We start from the raw sequence: 18269 nt of genomic DNA on the forward strand, positions 1-18269 counted from the left end.
CCAATGATGAATGCACGGGAAAGGCACCCATAGATCATCTATCCTCATAATTGCCTTCCCTCCTGTTTTGTCTTATGCTAGCTTTATCTTTTCCCCTCCTCTATTGTCGGTATTCACTCTCTGTGGTTATAGCTCTTGGTGTAAATTGTCCATGTCCACTGGGTCAATGGCATATATAAACATCAATTTTTGCAGTAATTTGGTGGAGTTTTAAAGGAGTGAAGATCAATTCTTGCATATGACTTTCTTGCATACCCACAACCAACAATAATCACTAAATTGTTGTCAAGTTATGGAACTCATATCAGTTTTATTTTTTCCCTACTCCAAGGTTACTAATGTGAATTGTAGCAGCCAGCAGTATGGAGCTTAGCCCCAGGGGTAAAGCAGTGTAGTCTCAAATGTACACTATTCAGGATCATGTACAAATTGTACAAAACCTGAATGGAAAGGGCCCCAGATTGAGACCTTTCTAATCTGGTCTGTGTGGCTTGGGTCCTCATTAAAGGCTCCTTTGGCAAGTTGTTCTCTTTTTCAACAAGATTTTTTAAACTAGTGTAACATGAATAATTTTACTTTTTGCACTCGCCTGGACGTTTAACCAATATTGTTAAACATCTGAAGTTTCTTGAGTCTTTCTTCATATTTTTGACTTCTGAGCATCTGGCTTCTGCCTTTATACTTAAACCTAATGGTTAATTTGCCTTGTCTATTTTTACTGTAAACATTTTTGGAGGTTAAGTGTAGTAACGTTTTGAATGACAAGAACGGAGAAACTTCTTGATCCCTTTTATGTTGAGCATCCACGTTGACAGGTTGGGTCCATGGGATCACCTTGTACATTTATTTTCCAAATATTTCTCATTTTCTCTAACCTGCAGTATTTGGGGCATACCAGCATTTCATATCCAATAAAGTATCTTGATCTTTCTTATTCTTGGGTTTGAACCTTCTCCCTAGCAGTCCACAATCGTTTTTGGTCTTTGATTTTTGTCCCTCTGAACTTTGGAAAAGACAAGTCACAGCTACTTGATTGAATGCTCTCATAGGATATCAAAACCTGTGATTATCTTATCTCTCCCTGTCTCCCATTTCTCAGAGAATCTTCAGATCTTTGAGACCCAGACAGCTAACTCCACATTCTGGTTCATTTCACCTGTTTTGCTATTTTAATCTCTTACCCCAAGAGTCTTGACCTTTTCATTTTGCTTCCTTCATTTAAAAAAAAACAGCATCCAGTTCTCTTTTAAGGAATAGATCATCTTAGAATAATTGCTTTCAATGAGATTGTTTTGTGCATATATCCAGCACCGTGGGAAGAAGATGCTTGCAATCTGAAATCTCCCTTGAGGCCTGTTAGCTATTTTTACAGGTCTTGTAGTTCTGCAAATGCAGTTTAAGCTTTGTGAACTAAATTCATCTATGTTATCTGTATATTTTATGTGGAAATCAAAATAGTGTATAAGATGCACTATTTCAATGTTAGCTTTATGATGTTAGTGTCTTGTTATCTGGGAGGTGTATGGGATGGTGTGAGGTTACCTCTGACCCTTAGCTTATCGTCTGCCACAATCAGCATTCAGCTTTTGATAGGGTGATAGACATTAATGGCTGTCAAAAACCTCCCTGGCACTGAAAATTATTATTATGTGAGGAGAATCATCAGTAAATCATTGCAAAATTTCAAATTTGTTCTTTTTTATCACTGTCTAATCCAATTTTTCTTTCTCTTGCTTTGGGCTGAATCTTAACTCCTCAGAAACAGTGGGTTGGGTGAGTGAGTTGTAACACATTTTTTTAAAAAAAATTCTTCAGCCCAGCCCTAACCTCAGTTTAAAAGGGGCTGGACAAGAGGCAGTCCGTCAGTTCAGTGTACTATCAGCTCAATAAATTAATGAAGCCAACAACTCTGACCTAATCTGCTTTGTGAGTTTAACAGAACTCAGGAAAGCTGGGAGCTAAAGGCAGGTGAAGACAGCTGCTTCAGGAAAGTAAGTGATTCCCACCTTGTGCTCCCCAGCTTCCACACCCTCAGTCCCTCAAACCATCTTCTTTCAGTGAGGTTAGGTGTCAAACCACCCCTCTATGATCACAGTGTTCTCCCACACTCCCGGAAAAGCAGAACAGGTAACATACCTGTAGGTGTACTCTGGGGTGCTCACCACGAGTAGAAGAAAAACCAACCAATAAGAACAACTTGCAGGGAATCTGAAAGCTTTGCATTTTCCAACAGACACTGGCTTTCTGCTTGTATAGCCTGCTGCTGTTTAAAATTCAGCTCTGAATGTCTTCTTTTGCATCTCCATTGATATTGAATTCACCTACTCAAATGTATACTTGCTTCTCAGTCCCTGCATTATTTTCACAATCCCTCACTCTCATTGGTTATTAAGATACCCAGTGGCGAGTTCTGATCTGTCAGTCCACAGAAAATCTAAAAAGGCAACAGGTAGAAGATGTAAGCTGCTGTGGAACTGCAAATTACTGCCCAATATATCAAAATAAATGTTTCAGTGCATTAACTTGGCAATGCACAGTGGTCAACATATGCTTTATATTAGGACTGATCACAGTAAATTTATATTCTGCATGAGGCCCAAGACCTCACATTGCAATGAACTAGGTAGAGAGAAGGGGAGTGGAGTGAGACTGGGGTGGAGGAACAGTCAGAGTAACATTGGAAGAGTGGCTGACTGGGTGAGGTGGGGGGGGGGGGGTTGTCGTGGTCAATATGTGATAGGAGGAATTGGGGTTTTTTCATAGATGCATTCAGGCCATTGTATGGGGGCTGTGGAGAGCAAGGGAGATCCTTGGCAAAGGATCTATAATTAACAAAAAGAGAACCTATCTGCAAGCAGATCCAACCACTGAACTTGATGGGCCTAGTCTTTAAGGATCGACAAAGCAGGCCTTGCATTCACAGTTAAATTTTCAACAAGGGGCATTCAAATAGCCACTTCCTGCCTTTGGACGCAACTGTGCAGATCCTGGCACCTACGTCCATTAGCAAGTACTGTAGGCAGAGGACCTGAGAGGAAGTTTTCAAACCTTGTAAACATTGCACAGGGCAAATAAATATTGGGCTATATGATAGAATTTCTTGGTCATGTTATCGTCCACTTAAACAAAACCTTGATGGCAGATACGTTAGGGACTTGTAAGAGACTCTTAGATAGACACATGAATGATAGAAAAATAGGGGGCTTTGTGGGAGGGAAGGGTTAGATAAATCTTAGAGCAGGATAAAATGTCGGCACAACATTGTGGGCCGAAAGGCCTGTACTGTGCTGTAGTGTTCTATGTTCTATTTTATCAAAGTAAGAAGTCCATTCAATAATATTTGCAGTCAAAATTTAGTCCCAAGTCACAAAGGACAGACAAATTAAATTTAACAAAAAGGATTAAATTTTAAAGAGAGAGAGCCGTAAGAGGCAGAGAGGTTTAGGGAGGGAAATCCAATGCTTGGGGCCTGGGCAGTTGAAGACAAATTTTCCAATGTTTTGACAAAATTAAATTAGGGAAAAGCAAGAGGCCAGAATTTGGTGGAAAATACAGTGCTTAGGGGAATGCAGGGTTGGAGGAGGTTATGGACATTGGGAGGAATGAAACGATGGGTGATACTTTTCTGAAACTATTAAATCTGAAACTATTAAATCTGAAGCATGCTAGTCCATGAAATATAGTTGATCTGAAAGCAGAGGGAGGATGAGTGAATGGGACATGCCTTAGGATAAGGGTAACTGCTTTCTTTATGTCTTTGGTTAAATGATTTTGCAAAATGATACATCTATTTGACTTAATATGCCAGATTTTGCTTGGAAAAATAATGCAATGTTCCATCATTAATGTGCAAATTGATGAGCAAATTCGGCATGTTACGGCCCATGCCGTGATATGTAAACCTCCGGATCTTCTTTGTCAATTTACATCACTTCACCAGTTGCTTTTCACAGGTGCTTTTCTTTAGCTTGCTCATTATTTTTAAGAACTTGCTGGATATGTACATTAAGCTTTCTGCTGTGAGTTTAATGAGAAATTAGGGCTGGTAATTAAAAGTATAAGTAGGCTTTTAATAGCATAATTTTTAATGCCTTGCTAATCCAGCTCTCTGTCCCCAAAATGAACAATTTGAGCTTCTCTGTTTTGATCCTGGAATCCTAGATATTCACAACATAGGAGGAGGTCATTCAGTCCAACATCTCTATGCAAGTACTTTGAGCTGTTGTGGTTAATGCAATACAATAGATATGTCAGAGTTCTCAAATAATTTCAATTGTTACATTTCTCTTACCTTGTGTTATATTCTCTCCAAATCCAATGCTTCTCTCCATTTTATTTCTCTTTTCTCTACTTTTTTTGGCACAGGATTTACTCACTTTGGTTTAACTTCACTCTAATTTGAACGTGTTTCATTCGCAATCCCTCACTCCAATAAAAAAAGATAATTATTGTTTCTGCTGTACACTCCTCTTGCACATTTCCTCTTGTCTTCCAGCATGAGCTGCACCTTCAGTAGGGGATGGTACAAAATAACAAAGGCCCAGACCAGCAAAAATCATTCAAAAAGGGAGGGAGACAAAGCAGGTTACTACAAGCCAGTTAGCTTTGCATATTTAAAAAGTTAATTGTAAAGACATTTTATCAAAGCACTTTTTAAAAAAAAATCAAGCTAATTGGGCAAAGTCGACATGATTTGGTGAAAGGGAAATCATTGGAGCAATCTATTAGAGCTCTTTGAAGAAGAAACATGTGCTATGGATGAGGGGGAACTAGTGGATGTGCCAAACTTTGACTTCAAGAAGGCATTTGATAAGGTACTGCAACAAAGGTTATTATGGAAAATAAAAGCTCATGGTGTAGGGGATAACATTGTTGCAGATAGAAAATTGGTTGGCTAACAGGAAACTTGAGAGGAGGCATAAACAGATCTTTTCCTAGTTGGTAAGATGTAATGAGTGGTGTGCCATAGGGATCACTACTGAGGCCTTTTTACAATCAATGTAAATGACCTGTGGTATGATTGCTAAATTTGCTGATGACACAAAGCTAAGTAGGATAGTATATTGTGTAGAGCACATAAGGTGACCATAAAGTGATATAGGTAGGCTAAGTGAGTCAGCAAAAACCTGTCAAATGCAGTATAATGTGGTAAAATGTGAAATTGTCCATCTTGGCAGGAGATTGCAGAGATCTGAGGTGTAAAGGAATCTGGGTGTCTGAGTTCATGATCGGAAAAAGGTTGGAATGCTAGTTACAGCAAGTCTTTGGGAAAGCTAACAGAATGTTATGGTTTATTCCCAAGGAATTGAATACATGTTTGGAGGTTACGCTTTATAGGACTTTGGTAAATTCAAATCTGGAGTATTGTGTACAACATTGGTTTCCATATTTAGAGAACATAGAACATAGGATGTTAACGCATTGGCAGTAATTCGGAGAGGGTTTACTACACCTATACATTGAATGGGCACGTTCACTTGTGAGAAGAGGTTGGACAGGCTAAGCTTGCATCTGCTACAGTTTAGATGAGTGAGCGGGGATGATTGACAACACAGGACCCCTCAGGATCTTTTAACAGCGTGGGTATGAAGAGGATGTTTTCTCTTGTGGGAGAACCAAGAAATAAAGGTTACTGTTCTAACGTAAGAGTCACCTATAAGAGGGGAGGTGCTCTTTTTTTCCCCATCAGAGGGCTGCAAATCTTTGGAACTCTTCTTCAAAGGCAGTGACAGTAGATTTTTTTTATTTTTAACACTGAGGTAGAAAGATACTCGATGAGTTAAAGGTTGGCATAGGTAGGCAGGAATACAGAGCTGTTACAATCAGATGAGCTATGATCTTGGTAAGTAATGGAGCAGGCTTGAAAGGCCAATGGCTCACTCCTGCTCCTAACTTATATGCTCCCATGTATCTAACTAATGCGCAGCAATGACCCCTATCTCACCCATGCCCATCCCCAATCCAGTAAAAGGGGGCCCGTGCTCCTGCTCCTTCCATTTAATGCATATTGTAAGACATAAAGACACCAGTGAGATGATGGGAAGACATTAGCGAGTACACATTTGGTGATGATGGAGTTTCAATGAGCAAATAGTGGGGAAATGTTAATGAAAAGTTTTTTGTTGGCAATTACTGATTTGTTTACACTAGCTATGAAATTTCAAGGTTATGAGTACAATCCAATATCTGGCAAGATAGAATCCAGTGCAACTAGTGTTAAGCAGCTCAAAATAATTGATCCTGTTTCTGTGCTGTCCTGCATTTCAGACTTTTGTTTATTAAGTTACTTAGTAATTTTGTTGAAAACATTGAGCACTTGAAAAGTTTCAACTTGAAACTTTTTGGATCAGCTTTCCTCTTTTGTTCAGCCACAAAGGCAGTCTGCAAATTTGTTTTTAAGTGCAAACCCTCCTTTGATATTGCAGCAAACACAGGTGCTTCCACAGTGAAAGAGTTGGCGACGGCATATCTAAGGGAAGAAGATTCAATGGAGTAGTGATTACTTTATCCAGTATTGTAATGACAAATATATCACAACACGAGTCGGATATTAATTATTGCAAGAGTAAAATTTATAGACTGAATTGCAGGGAAGGAGATTTCAGAATATTTAATTAGGCTGTAGGTCTCTAATCTCAGGTACACATTTTATTTTGCTGGAAGACTGCACTGTTGACGTGCATTGATGTTCTTCTCTGAAGATGTAACAACAATTCACTTTGTTTTAAATTAATTGTTTTGTCACATTTTATAATTTTATTTGTTATTATTTTTACAATGCACTGAAGTGAACACTTCAATAACTGCATAGGAGGCACTGCTGTGAGGAAAGGAGCCTGTTCAGCTTTGGATGCTGATCTAACACCTGGCAAAGTGATGAGCTGGGAGCAGAGAGGGAGGGCTGCAGCAGAATTAGTACTGCAAACTCCAGGGTATTAGCTAGAGGCCTTGAAATTGAAAGATTGTGCTTTTCTTTAGTGGGGAGGAAGGATGGTGGTGGTGAAGTTTTGATATTAAGAAGGATGCTGCATATTTATAGATCTTTGGGCAGCTGTTAGTGATTTTTGGCAGTTTCCACACAAACTCTAATAGCAGTTTCTTTAGATGAAGATCTTCAGAAAGTGGGAGGCGGCAACTGCACCCGTCCATTCCCCAACCATCTCACCATCATTGCTCTGCTGGGATATATATCTTCTCTTTGATCAGGCAATGCTACTGGCATTGGGAAATCTCAGAAATCTCAAGGCAGCATAGTTAAGTGGAGATCTCATCACCAGGCATGAGATCTGAGCATTCTCTCGGAAGAGGAAAAATCTCTCACTTACACACACTCACACTCTCTCTCACACACGTGAGCTGTGCTGAAAGTGCTGTGTATTTGATTTTGCCCTTCTGGGCTAAGGATGATAGATTTTCACCAACAGACCAATGCATTCACTTGCTGAAATAAAAAACAAAGATGCTGGAGATACTTAGCAGGTTGGTCAACATCTATGGAGAGAGAAGCAGAAATCAATGATCTTTCATTAGAATAGTTCTGGTGGAAGATCATCAACTTGAAGTGCTAACTATCTCTTGTTGCCTGATCGGCTGAGTATTTCCAGCATTGTCTGTTTCAAGATATCCATCATCTTCGGTCTTTTTATGGTTGTTTTCACTTGTAGCTTGGCCTTGCTCCTGTCCAAAGCATTCAGTTGTCAGATGCAATGCTAAACCAAAATCCTACTGGGCAAACAATAAAGGTCTCATGCACAAGTTGATGAAAAGTGTGGAGTTCTTCTGGCACCCAGCCCAGGTATCCTCTCACTAGTGATTATCATCAAAAGGCTGATTAAGTGGCTGTTCAGCTCATTCCTGCTTTGTGAGACTTTGTTGGCATAGAATACCTGCACTTCAAAGTAATTCATTGTGTGAAGAGCTTTGAGATATGATGACAGGGCAAGGCACCTTGCAAATGCAGTTATTATTGCTGCTGTCACAATGTAACCAGTTTACACTCTAGTTATAGAATACTTAGCGGCAGGAAATGCACACAAGAACATGCTGGTGAATTTTCAGATTTTAACCTTCTGGGATCATCTTGGCCTGTCAAGAAATTAAAAATTGATCTGAAACTTAATGAAGTCTAAGGAAAATAATCATATGCGATTTAAGGGGGAAAAAAAACATGTGGCTTTCATTTAGTCTGTTTACTATTAATAAAAATCCTGGAATAGGACCCAAAATTCTGGGAATGTTCAGCAGGTGAGGCAGCTTCCATGGAAAAGAAATCAGAGTTCATAATCAGCTCAATGATCTTTGAAAAGAACAGTTACGTTGAAATCAAAATCATCAACTTGAAATATTAACTATTTTTGTTTCTACAAATGTCTCCTGAGCGTCTCCAGCATTTTCCATTTCACTTTAGATTTCCAACATCTGCAGTATTTTGTCTTCACATAAAAGTACCAGACAGGGAAGTGCAATGATTTGACTAGAAAAGGCAAATTGAAAAAAAAATGATGAAACCTGCAACCTTATCAGAATGTCCATAGATTGCAATGGAACAAAAGCCAAACCTGCTGCTTAGAAGCTGAATAATGAATAATACTCTAATTGAATTGAAATCAGCGGGATAAACAGAAGTCTGTTTGCGATCAGTTGATGTGATGAACCATGTTATGATTACTAAATACAGCAGGCTTTTGAAACAAATCGCAGCAGATCAGTTTGGAATTCTGGTGTCTGCTCGGATTTGATTTGGAAACTGAACAGAATTAATTTGGTCCATCGCAAGAGCAAGAACTTGCATTCAAAGAGCACCTTTTAATGAATAACATGGTCCAATCTGATTCACGGAGGTGCATGTAAAAATTGGATACCGATTCAAAGAATATGTTAGGAGCTACCTTGATCAAAGAAATGTTTTGAAGGTGGGTCTTGGAGGACGATGGAATGATAGAGGGAAGGGCATACTACCAGTTGGGGCCTTTTGAGCCAATGGAAGCAATAGAGAAGGACAAGTTTGATTTTACAAGATTTATTAGGATCAGATTAACAAAGGGAACAATGATCTCTTCAAATTTAATCCTTTTCCTATTCCTATCTTTTAAAAAAAGATTAAATTTTGGGCATTATTTCAAGATTCTGGATAAAATATTACCACTGGCAGACTTGCTTTTCATTCAAATGAAATATAATCGCTTGGTCGGTCAGTAGCTAATCACCACCACACATTATCTGATGACTTTCATAGACATAACCATGAGTTAAATACTGTTATTTCAGCTCTCAATAATTGTTTAACAACCCCTAATTCTGCTGTTCTATTCTGATTAATTTATAGAACTATGAGGTGTCCTCAATCATATTAAGCATCATTTTATTACCCTCTCAAATTTGTCATAAATTTCAGAAGATGTTAGTACAAATTTAGTTCATAATGCAACTTAATCATATATTGGCACATTAAGGATTTTTTTTCATATCAATTCTGTGACCTTAATCAAGGTTTTAGTCTTCTCTTCCTTTGCCTTGATGTTATCTTTTGTATTGATTGTGTTCTGCAAAGCAACCAAAGATTTTTTTCCCTGTGGTAAAGATGCTATTTGATGCAAGTTGTTGTTGTTGTTATCCAGATGTATTGAGTACCAGTCTTCCCTCAGTGTTTAAGAACGTTTGTGAAGTGTTTCTTCAGTAATCTCCCACAGAATACCTCGCTAGAGCTATTGTCTCTTGGTTGGGTAAACAGCACTTCAAACACTGTTAGCAGAGTTATAGCTTACACTTATTTAATAAAGTAACTTGTCATTTTAGTAAATGTTTCAACAGACCCATTGTTGTTGACTTAAAGTAATAAGCACTTTTTATGTTGCTTCAGATAGGAATGTTCTCTATCGAGGATGTTTCAAGATACCTAAGAATCTAACTGAAACCTTCCCAGTCTATTCGATCCAGCCTAACCTGACTGTTGTTAAATGCACTGAGTTCTGTACTAAAAAGGTAAGTGCAACCTTTTATGAAAGAGAACCAAAGATGTAACTGCAGAAAGGTCTTGGGTCCTTGTTTTGAAATGTGTAAAGATTGGAGGTGGTTGATAGTTTGAATTGTGCTGAAACTTAGTTTGAACATTTAAGTTGTTAGAATTACAGAATTCCCAGGCAAAGTTTCCACTGGAGCTGCAGAGTTAAACCTAATGTTGTGGCCTTGACATTGATGAGCCTCCTCATACAGTGTCCCTGGTATAAGCTGAGGCCCCTGAATTGATTCCAGCTGTTTTGCTCCTTGATCAGCAAGACATTAAACCTTTGAAAAGAAAATTGCTTGCTAAATATTTGTGAAAACAAAAATCTAAAATAATTTAAGTCACTCGTGTTCTCCTTTTCTTGACCTGCTCTATCATACAGTGTTGAGCAGAAAATATAAATTTCTTTACTTGGCGTATTCACATGCTTGCTGCAAGGTGAAGTCTGCTGACTTATGGTTGTTGTTTTAACATTTTCTCCATGGAGAGCCTTATGCCCTCTCATCTATTTCTTCTGTTGTACGGTCTCTGTAGGAGGGCATTTTCCCTCATCCTCACCAGATGCCCTTTTGTTGAAATAGAAGCAGGGGTAGACCATTTGGTCCTTCAAGCCTGCTGGATGATTCAGGGTAATCATGCCTGATCTTTTTTAATTCAAAACATTAACTGGGGTATGTGAAAGAGGAGGAGGGGAGAAGAGCTTACATGGAAACCATCCCTAGTTGGCAGTGTATAAAATAATTTTATACAATAACTATGCACACTCTGCCTTCAAAATTCATTTCTATTGCAATATCATCGTAGGATAAATGTCTATATAATGGTGCTTGATCATTATCATCTGACCATCATTAATGGCATAGTGTTTCCCTGTGTTTTGTTATGTTCATGTGTCTTTCCTTTCTATCCTATGATAAATCAACTTTGTTTAGAATACTTTTCTTTATACTTTTTTCAGATTCTCGTTCATTTTTAATGAGACGATGGCCTGAACATAATATTGAGGAAAATGAACAAAGATTAACTATTACTTGTAATGTGGGATCCAAAATAAATGCAAAGTTACAATATAGGGTATGGTTACACTGTGTGGCTGCAGTTTAGAATAACGGGGATGAGCAGTTTAATTGTAAATATAGGGAAGCCAACAACTGATGCAATGTTTTGTATGATGATAATAATGAAGTACTACTTTGAGCTCATTAGTTAATACTTTGGGGTGTAATTTCAATGAATTACAGCCGAGATGGAAGTGAACAAGACAGCACCAATAACCAGCTGTTCCTTTTTGCAGCAAGAGGGAATAAAAGGGCATAAGCCAGTCAACCACACTACCTCCAATCTTCAGATCTGTTGGAGCCCTTGTGGCCAAGCCTCAACAGGGGGATCTCATCCTGAGTCAGCCATCTGGCCCCATTCAAACCAGTAAGGCACTACACCCTCAAAATCAGGGCAAGTTGCTTTTGTCCTTAACCATCATGTCCTGAGATCTCACCAAACATGTATTGGAGTAAACTACTTTCCTCTGCCTCTCATTAAGATATTTGAGACCAGAGGAAAGAGCAGCTCGATGTTAAAATCATTGATAAGGATCAGCCAACAACGTCCCTCAATTATCCCATTGTCAGCAGTTTTAACCTGCTCTCCTTTGTGGTATATGAAGGGCATTTCCTGTGGTCCAACTGGGGAATTGTGACTGGAAAGGCTCAAGAAAGTAGATCTCCTAACTCCAGCTGATACTTATGGCAAGGCTATGTGTATTAGTATTCACACAATTTTCCCTACCATTTAATTACCTGTGAATCAAGGTCATTCATTTGGTACGTAGGGAGTTGAAAATACTGAGGTTCTGCACTGGTTCACCTCTGACTAATTGATCTGTTACCCTCAAGAGCTGAATTACATTTATGATAGTAACTGTCCAGTGCTGCTGACAATCTGGTAAAAGCAATGAGAGGAATATCCCTTTTATCTGTTGTTAATGGCTGAAGAATGAATTTTGACCACAGCATTAGGCAACCCAGTGTGATCGGTAACATTTACTGGAACTGTACCAGAATAAGATGACAGGAAAATTGGTTTAACCTTTAATCTGGGTTAAGATGAACTGAAAGTGCAGCATCACCACCATTCTGATCCAGACTACCAAGACAATCCTCCAGTTTGGGTTTCAAGTGTACAATCTGCTGACTCAGCATTTGGAAATTGCAACAAACAACCCAATATTTTTAGGCCTGGTGTGAAGGAAAATGTTTACCATCGAGAACATCATTTACAATTTCCAACAGTGTGAAGTTTCCTTTTAATGCCAACAGTAAGTTCTATACAAACTGCTTCGCCGATATTTGCTATTATAGCGCCACAGGTAGACAAGGTGGTGAAGGCGGCCTTTGGCACACTGGCCTTCATCAGTCAGGGCATTGAGTATAGAAGTTGTTGTTTTGTTGCAGTTATACAAGATATTAATGAGGCCACATTTGAAATATTGTGTTCAGTTTTGGTCACCCTGCTAGAGGAAAGATGCCATTAAGCTGGAAAGAGTGCAGAGGAGATTTACGGGGATGTTGCCAGGACGTGAGGGACTGAGTCATGGAGAGAGGTTGAACAGCTTGTGAATTTTTTCACTGGAGTGTAGGAGAATGAGTGGTGATCTTATAGAGGTGTATAAAATCATGAGGGGCATAGATAGGGTCAATGTGCACTGTCTTTTACCTAGGGTTAGGGAATCAGGAACTAGAGGGCATAGCTTTAAGGTGAAAGGGGAGAGATTTAATAGGAATCTGAGGGGCAACTTTTTAACGCAGAGTGTGGTGGCTATATGGAATGAGCTGCCAGAAGAAGTCGTTGAGGCAGGTACATTAACAACATTGAAAAGGACACATACTTAGATAGGGAAGGTTTAGAGGGATATGGGCCAAATGCAGGCTACTAGCTTCAATGGGAATCTTGATTGGCATGGACTAGTTGGGTCAAGGACCTGTTTCTATGCTGTATGACTTTATTATATTTATTATTATTGTCTAATCCTCCTCATCTTTTATTTGTTGCGAGTTGAAACTCTGTGTGTGTGAAGGCTCAAGTAGTCTTTCATTGCTTATTGATGTATATTTTACAATAGTGTTGACAGTTGTACAGAATTGCATTTATTTTGTGGCCTTTACTTAAAAGCAACTTGCTGAAATAATAACAGCCATTGGAACATAAAGCTACTTTAATATAGTCCAGTAGGAAAAATGGGATATTGTTGTCAGAGGTTAAATATGGATCATAACACTGAACAAATTATAAACTGAGCATAATTATGGACCCTGTCCAAGAGTTCTGTATTTATGCTTAAAGCCAAAATGTTTGCAGGCCTTGATGTAAAAAGTAATTTTACTTCGGCAATGTATTAAGAATGTCCCAATTTGAAGTTTGTGAAGCAGGTGTAAAGGTTGCAGTGACATTAAAGTTTTCCTATAACACGAGAACATGTGATGGTAAGGAATAGGAGCAGGAATAGGCCAGTAGACTGTTAGATTCTTTTCTAGCTCTTAACAAGACCCCAGCTGACCTTCTAATTCACCTCCAGTTTTTGCACTACCCCCATATCCCTTATTTCACCCAATCTCTGGAAATCTATCAATCTCCTAATTTCAGTCCTAAGCAGTTTACCCCTGATTCTGATACTGTGAATGCTGGTTCTGGACTCCTCAGCCAGGGCAAACATCCTCACTACATCCATCCTGATAAGCCCTGTATATTATTTTTAAAGCCTCAATTCGATCACCTCTTATTCTTTGAAAATCTGTAGAATATAGACCTAGTCTACTCAATTGCTCCTTGAAGAGCAAACCTGCCATTCCTGGAACCAGTTTGATGAATCTTTGTTGCAGTTCCTCTGTGGCAAGTACAGTGTATCTTTCAGAATGACAAAACACTACGCAGTACTCCAGATGTGATCTCATCAAGATCCTAATATATATAAGACATCTTTATTCCTGATGGAACATGCCAAGCTAGCTGCTTTGAGGCTGTAATTTAGCTACTAAAAGTTGCTACTGTATTATTTGACCCCAGAGAAGAAAGCTGAGGCAGGGCTTGGGCTCCCTGCTGAAAGTTACATGGATTGGTAGTGTGTACCAACCGGTTAGGGCGAGTGCATTGCCTTCTATAGCAGGCAGCTAGCATCCATGTGAATTGTGCAGCTTTGCTATTGGTTCTAGTGCAGATTATTAGCCATTACCTCAATAAGAGAAAGAGAGAAAATATTGGAAGGAAAACCTTGGGCCCTTTCCAGAATGTGCAGCTAACCAAGTGCTTTAGTTTTGCAGCAGTATTGCCTGGTCTTATGCTGACGTTTGCACTTTATCAGAAAATTTCCAGTGGAATACTTCTGACCATTGTAGTGGTTACATCTGCACAGCATTGCAGAGCATAAGGCCATCTCCTTCCATTGTAAACTAATGTTTATTAAAATCATGGTTATTTTGTTTTAAAAGACCACAGCAAATGAGTTGTTAATTGAGATGTTCATAGAGTTAGAATTTACAGCACAGAAATGGGTTCTTGGGTCCACCACATGCATGCTATCCATTGTACCTATCTACACTAATCCCACGTTAGGCCCATAGCCACCTATGCCTTGGTGATACAACTGCTTGTCTAGATAGAACATAGAACAGTACAGCACAATACAGGCCCTTTGGCCCACCATGTTGTGCCGACCTTTAAACCTCGTCTAAGACTATCTAATCCCTTCCTCCCACATAGCCCTCTATTTTAAATTCCTCCATATGCTTATCTAGTACTCTCTTGAATTTGACCAATGTACCTGCCTCCACCACTGCCCCAGGCAGCACATTCCATGCCCCAACCACTCTCCAAGGGTCTCTCCCATTCTCAGTTTCCTGTATCTGCCGTGCTGTTTTCTTTCCATCAGTTCCTTAGCATTTCTTGTCATCTTGTGTTCTCTAATCTTGCTGTCCTTGCCTTTCACTCTCACAGAAACATGTTTGCTCTGAACTCGCACTATCCCCCCTTAAGAAGACTCCCACTTATCTGATGTAATTTTACCTACAAGCAACTGCACTCAGTCCATTTTTCCCAGGTCTTGCCTTATGCTTTTGAAAATAGGCCTTCCCCCAATTTAAGATCCTAACTTGCAGACCATCCTTATCCCTCTCCATGTCTACCTTGAAGCTTACAGAATGATAATCACTGTTCCCAAAATGTCCACTTACTGATACTTCACTTCCACCATTTGCCTGGCTCCATTTCCCAAGATTAAATCCAGTAGAGCCCCTTCTCTAGTACTACCTCATCTATATATTACCTCAAAAAAGTTCTCCTGGAAAAGTTTACAAATTCCTTCCCATCTAAACCCTTCACCCTAAGGCACTTCCAGTCAAATTTTATGAAGCTAAATCTCCCACAATTATAACCCAATTGCTTGTGCACCTTTCTGCAATTTGTCTGTGATCATTCCTGCCTCTGAAGCATTTGCAGAACTTGTCAATACTGATGCAAATCTTGATATTGAAATGTTCTGCATGTTACTATTAATGGGATAGGATGGTTTCCCTCTGAAGATGTTTTATGTGGCAGAAACAAAAGCTAATTTTTTGCTTACAAAGGTTAAATTGCAAGACCTTGGTAAGAAAGTATGCTATAGGTAAGTACAAATATATTTGCATCTCAGCTGTAGGAATTTGCACCTCTGAATTAGTACTAATATCCAATTAAATCTCCTCTTAAAGATGTGCATTTATGCAAAATCAATTGGAATTATAATACAAGAAAGAATCATTTTTAATTCACTGCTCCATTTTCACATCCTTTCTGTTCCATTAACCTCCCTGCCTATTCCCCCACTTTTTCCAAGTGAAAGACAAGGTGAGGTGGAGCCCCAACAAAGTGCAGAAATGAAACATAAATTCTGAAGTTGCATGTGCTGATGATTGAACATTTATCCAAAACCTCAAAAGTACATTCCTTTACGTGGTGATGCACAAAAACATGTTTATCCTTAATCGAATTTATTTTTAGGAACATGTAAATAGTACGTTCATATTGCTTCGAAAAAAAAGAACTAGTATATCTGACGGATAATCTTTCAATTTTATCTGATCGTGCTGAGTGTTTTCAGCGTTTTTTGTTTTTATTTCTGATTTCCAGCATCCATATATCTTGTTTCTTTCTAAACAGTAACTGGACGACTGCCTGATCTAACATGTGGGACATTTAAAGTAAAGCATAGGATCAGAAGTGGGTAAAAAGACTTCTTTGGACCTATGATGTCTGTGGGAATTTGCTGCATTTTGATTCCAGCTGCAATACCTCTGAGTGGTGGCATTAAGAATGAAATTAAAATTCCATTAGCAGTTCCATTGTTGCCAGGTTACTGGTCATTTTTATGTTCCCATTCGGTTAATAGAAATAAGTCATCAGTATTAGAGACTAGTGCAAAATACAAGCAGAGACACAAAGGAACTGAAATCTATTTCTAAGTGTTGTAAACCAGGGTTGAATCTCACATTGCTAGTTTGATTTCTGCCTTTCTGAAGGATACCTTTTGAATAAACGGTTAAATGATTTTTGCTTTTTTTTCAGTTCAAAGCATTGCAAAACCTATTTCTTCTCAAAAATAATTCATAGTGGATAAAGAGCACGCGTAGCCAAGGTAACAGTACACTGAGGTTTTTTTTTGTTGCCAATTAGTTTGGAATTCAACATTGATATCTTGCAGGAGACTCCACTCTATTACTGTGAACTGACATGTTCCTGTCTCAGCAGTTCCTATCTGTTGGTTCTGACGCCAAAGTAGATGTTTGATTGCAAATGTGCCCCGAGGTCAGTTGAATTCCTTGGGGTGAGTGCTTTCAACCTTCAGCTTATTTTTCTTGCAAATGTCGCTGCTGACAATTTTGCAGAAAACCTAGAAAGGGATTAAGTAGTGCACATTGTGAACTCCCTCTGTGAATCAGAGCATAAAAGCAGAGGGTAACTGAAACTTGCAGGCCATAAGATCTGTTCTGTGGCAACTGACTGTGCTATTGTTATGCTACTATTGTGTTCAACTTGTTCACTGAAGTATACAAGAGAATGGGCCTGACACTTAACATCTGCAAAGCAAAGGTCCTCCGCCATTATAGAACACCACCAGAACAATAAAGGTCTTGAAAAATGTGTCTCTCTTTCCAAATCTCGAGAGCTACCTATCAGTGAAGGCAGAAACCCTGATGGAATTTACTATCACCTTCAGTGCACTAGCACAATCTTTGACAGTCTAAGCAAAATAGTATTTAAAGATCAAGACCTCAAACATGGCACAAAGCACATAGTCTGCTGGGTAGCAGAGATCCCTGCCCTCCTGTGTGTTCTGAGACCTGGATTACCCACAGCAAGCAAAACAGTGGAGAGACATCATCAATGCAGCCTGTAAAATCTTCAAAATCCTCCAAATCCACTGGCAGTTTAAATGTACTAATGTCAACATCCTCTGCCAGTCCATATCCCTGGCACAGAGGCCTTAATTATATTCCATCTCTCCAATGGGGAGTTCACATAGTTCTCACACTTGACACCAGGCTCGCAAAACAGACACTCTGTTTAGAAGCTCCATCGTGGCAAGAGGTGACCAGCCAGACTGAGTAAAAAGTTCAAAGCCTCCTTGGAAAAACAAAACGTGACATCCCCACTGACCTAGCTCATCAGCTCTCAAAATGGAGGAGGAGCATCCTGGTTGGCACTGAGAACTTTATGTTCATGTGTCAGGTGCACACAGAAGCCCAGCAAAAATGGCAGAAAAGATGCACCACCTGCCCCACTTGTGGCGGAGTCGGTGGGTCCCACATTAGCCTTAACAAGCACGTTGGAACCGACAGAACTGGAAATGGAAGCGAGATATCCTCGATCCTAAGGGACTGTACAAGACAAAAAAAGTGGCAGCACGCAACCAGAAGTGCTTTCTTTTGATTGAGACATGAAACAAAGGCACTGACAGCTCTCTTAAAGATTGCTCAGCATTGTTTCAAAAGAGGACAGTTGAATTCTTCCCAGCTTCCTAGCGAATATTTCTCCTTCAACTAACATCACTAAAATAAAAAATGCTCATTAATACAAATTTGTCACATTTCCTACACAAGTGACAATACTTAAAAATTACCCAATTGGTTGTCAAGCAATTTGGGATGTTCTAAGATCATGTGTAAATGCAAGTCTTTCTGTCTTTTATTTCAGCTGGGTTGGAAGTGGGATGGATTAAATTTGGTTTCAACATGACTGA

The 18269-nt window shown here is 39.2% G+C and overlaps 1 protein-coding gene across 1 annotated transcript in view; it reads left to right on the forward strand.

The window, feature by feature from the left end:
- The window catches only part of LOC127581358 (WSC domain-containing protein 1-like), a 44678-nt gene that overhangs the window by 15420 nt on the left and 10989 nt on the right, over nt 1–18269 (forward strand). The window contains exon 4 of the mRNA XM_052035717.1: nt 9860–9981. Within this exon, the coding sequence (XP_051891677.1) occupies nt 9860–9981 (122 nt within the window). The remainder of the gene's footprint in view (nt 1–9859; nt 9982–18269) is intronic.

This window comes from Pristis pectinata, chromosome 21, assembly GCF_009764475.1.
Source record: "Pristis pectinata isolate sPriPec2 chromosome 21, sPriPec2.1.pri, whole genome shotgun sequence".
Taxonomy (NCBI): Eukaryota; Metazoa; Chordata; class Chondrichthyes; order Rhinopristiformes; family Pristidae; genus Pristis; species Pristis pectinata.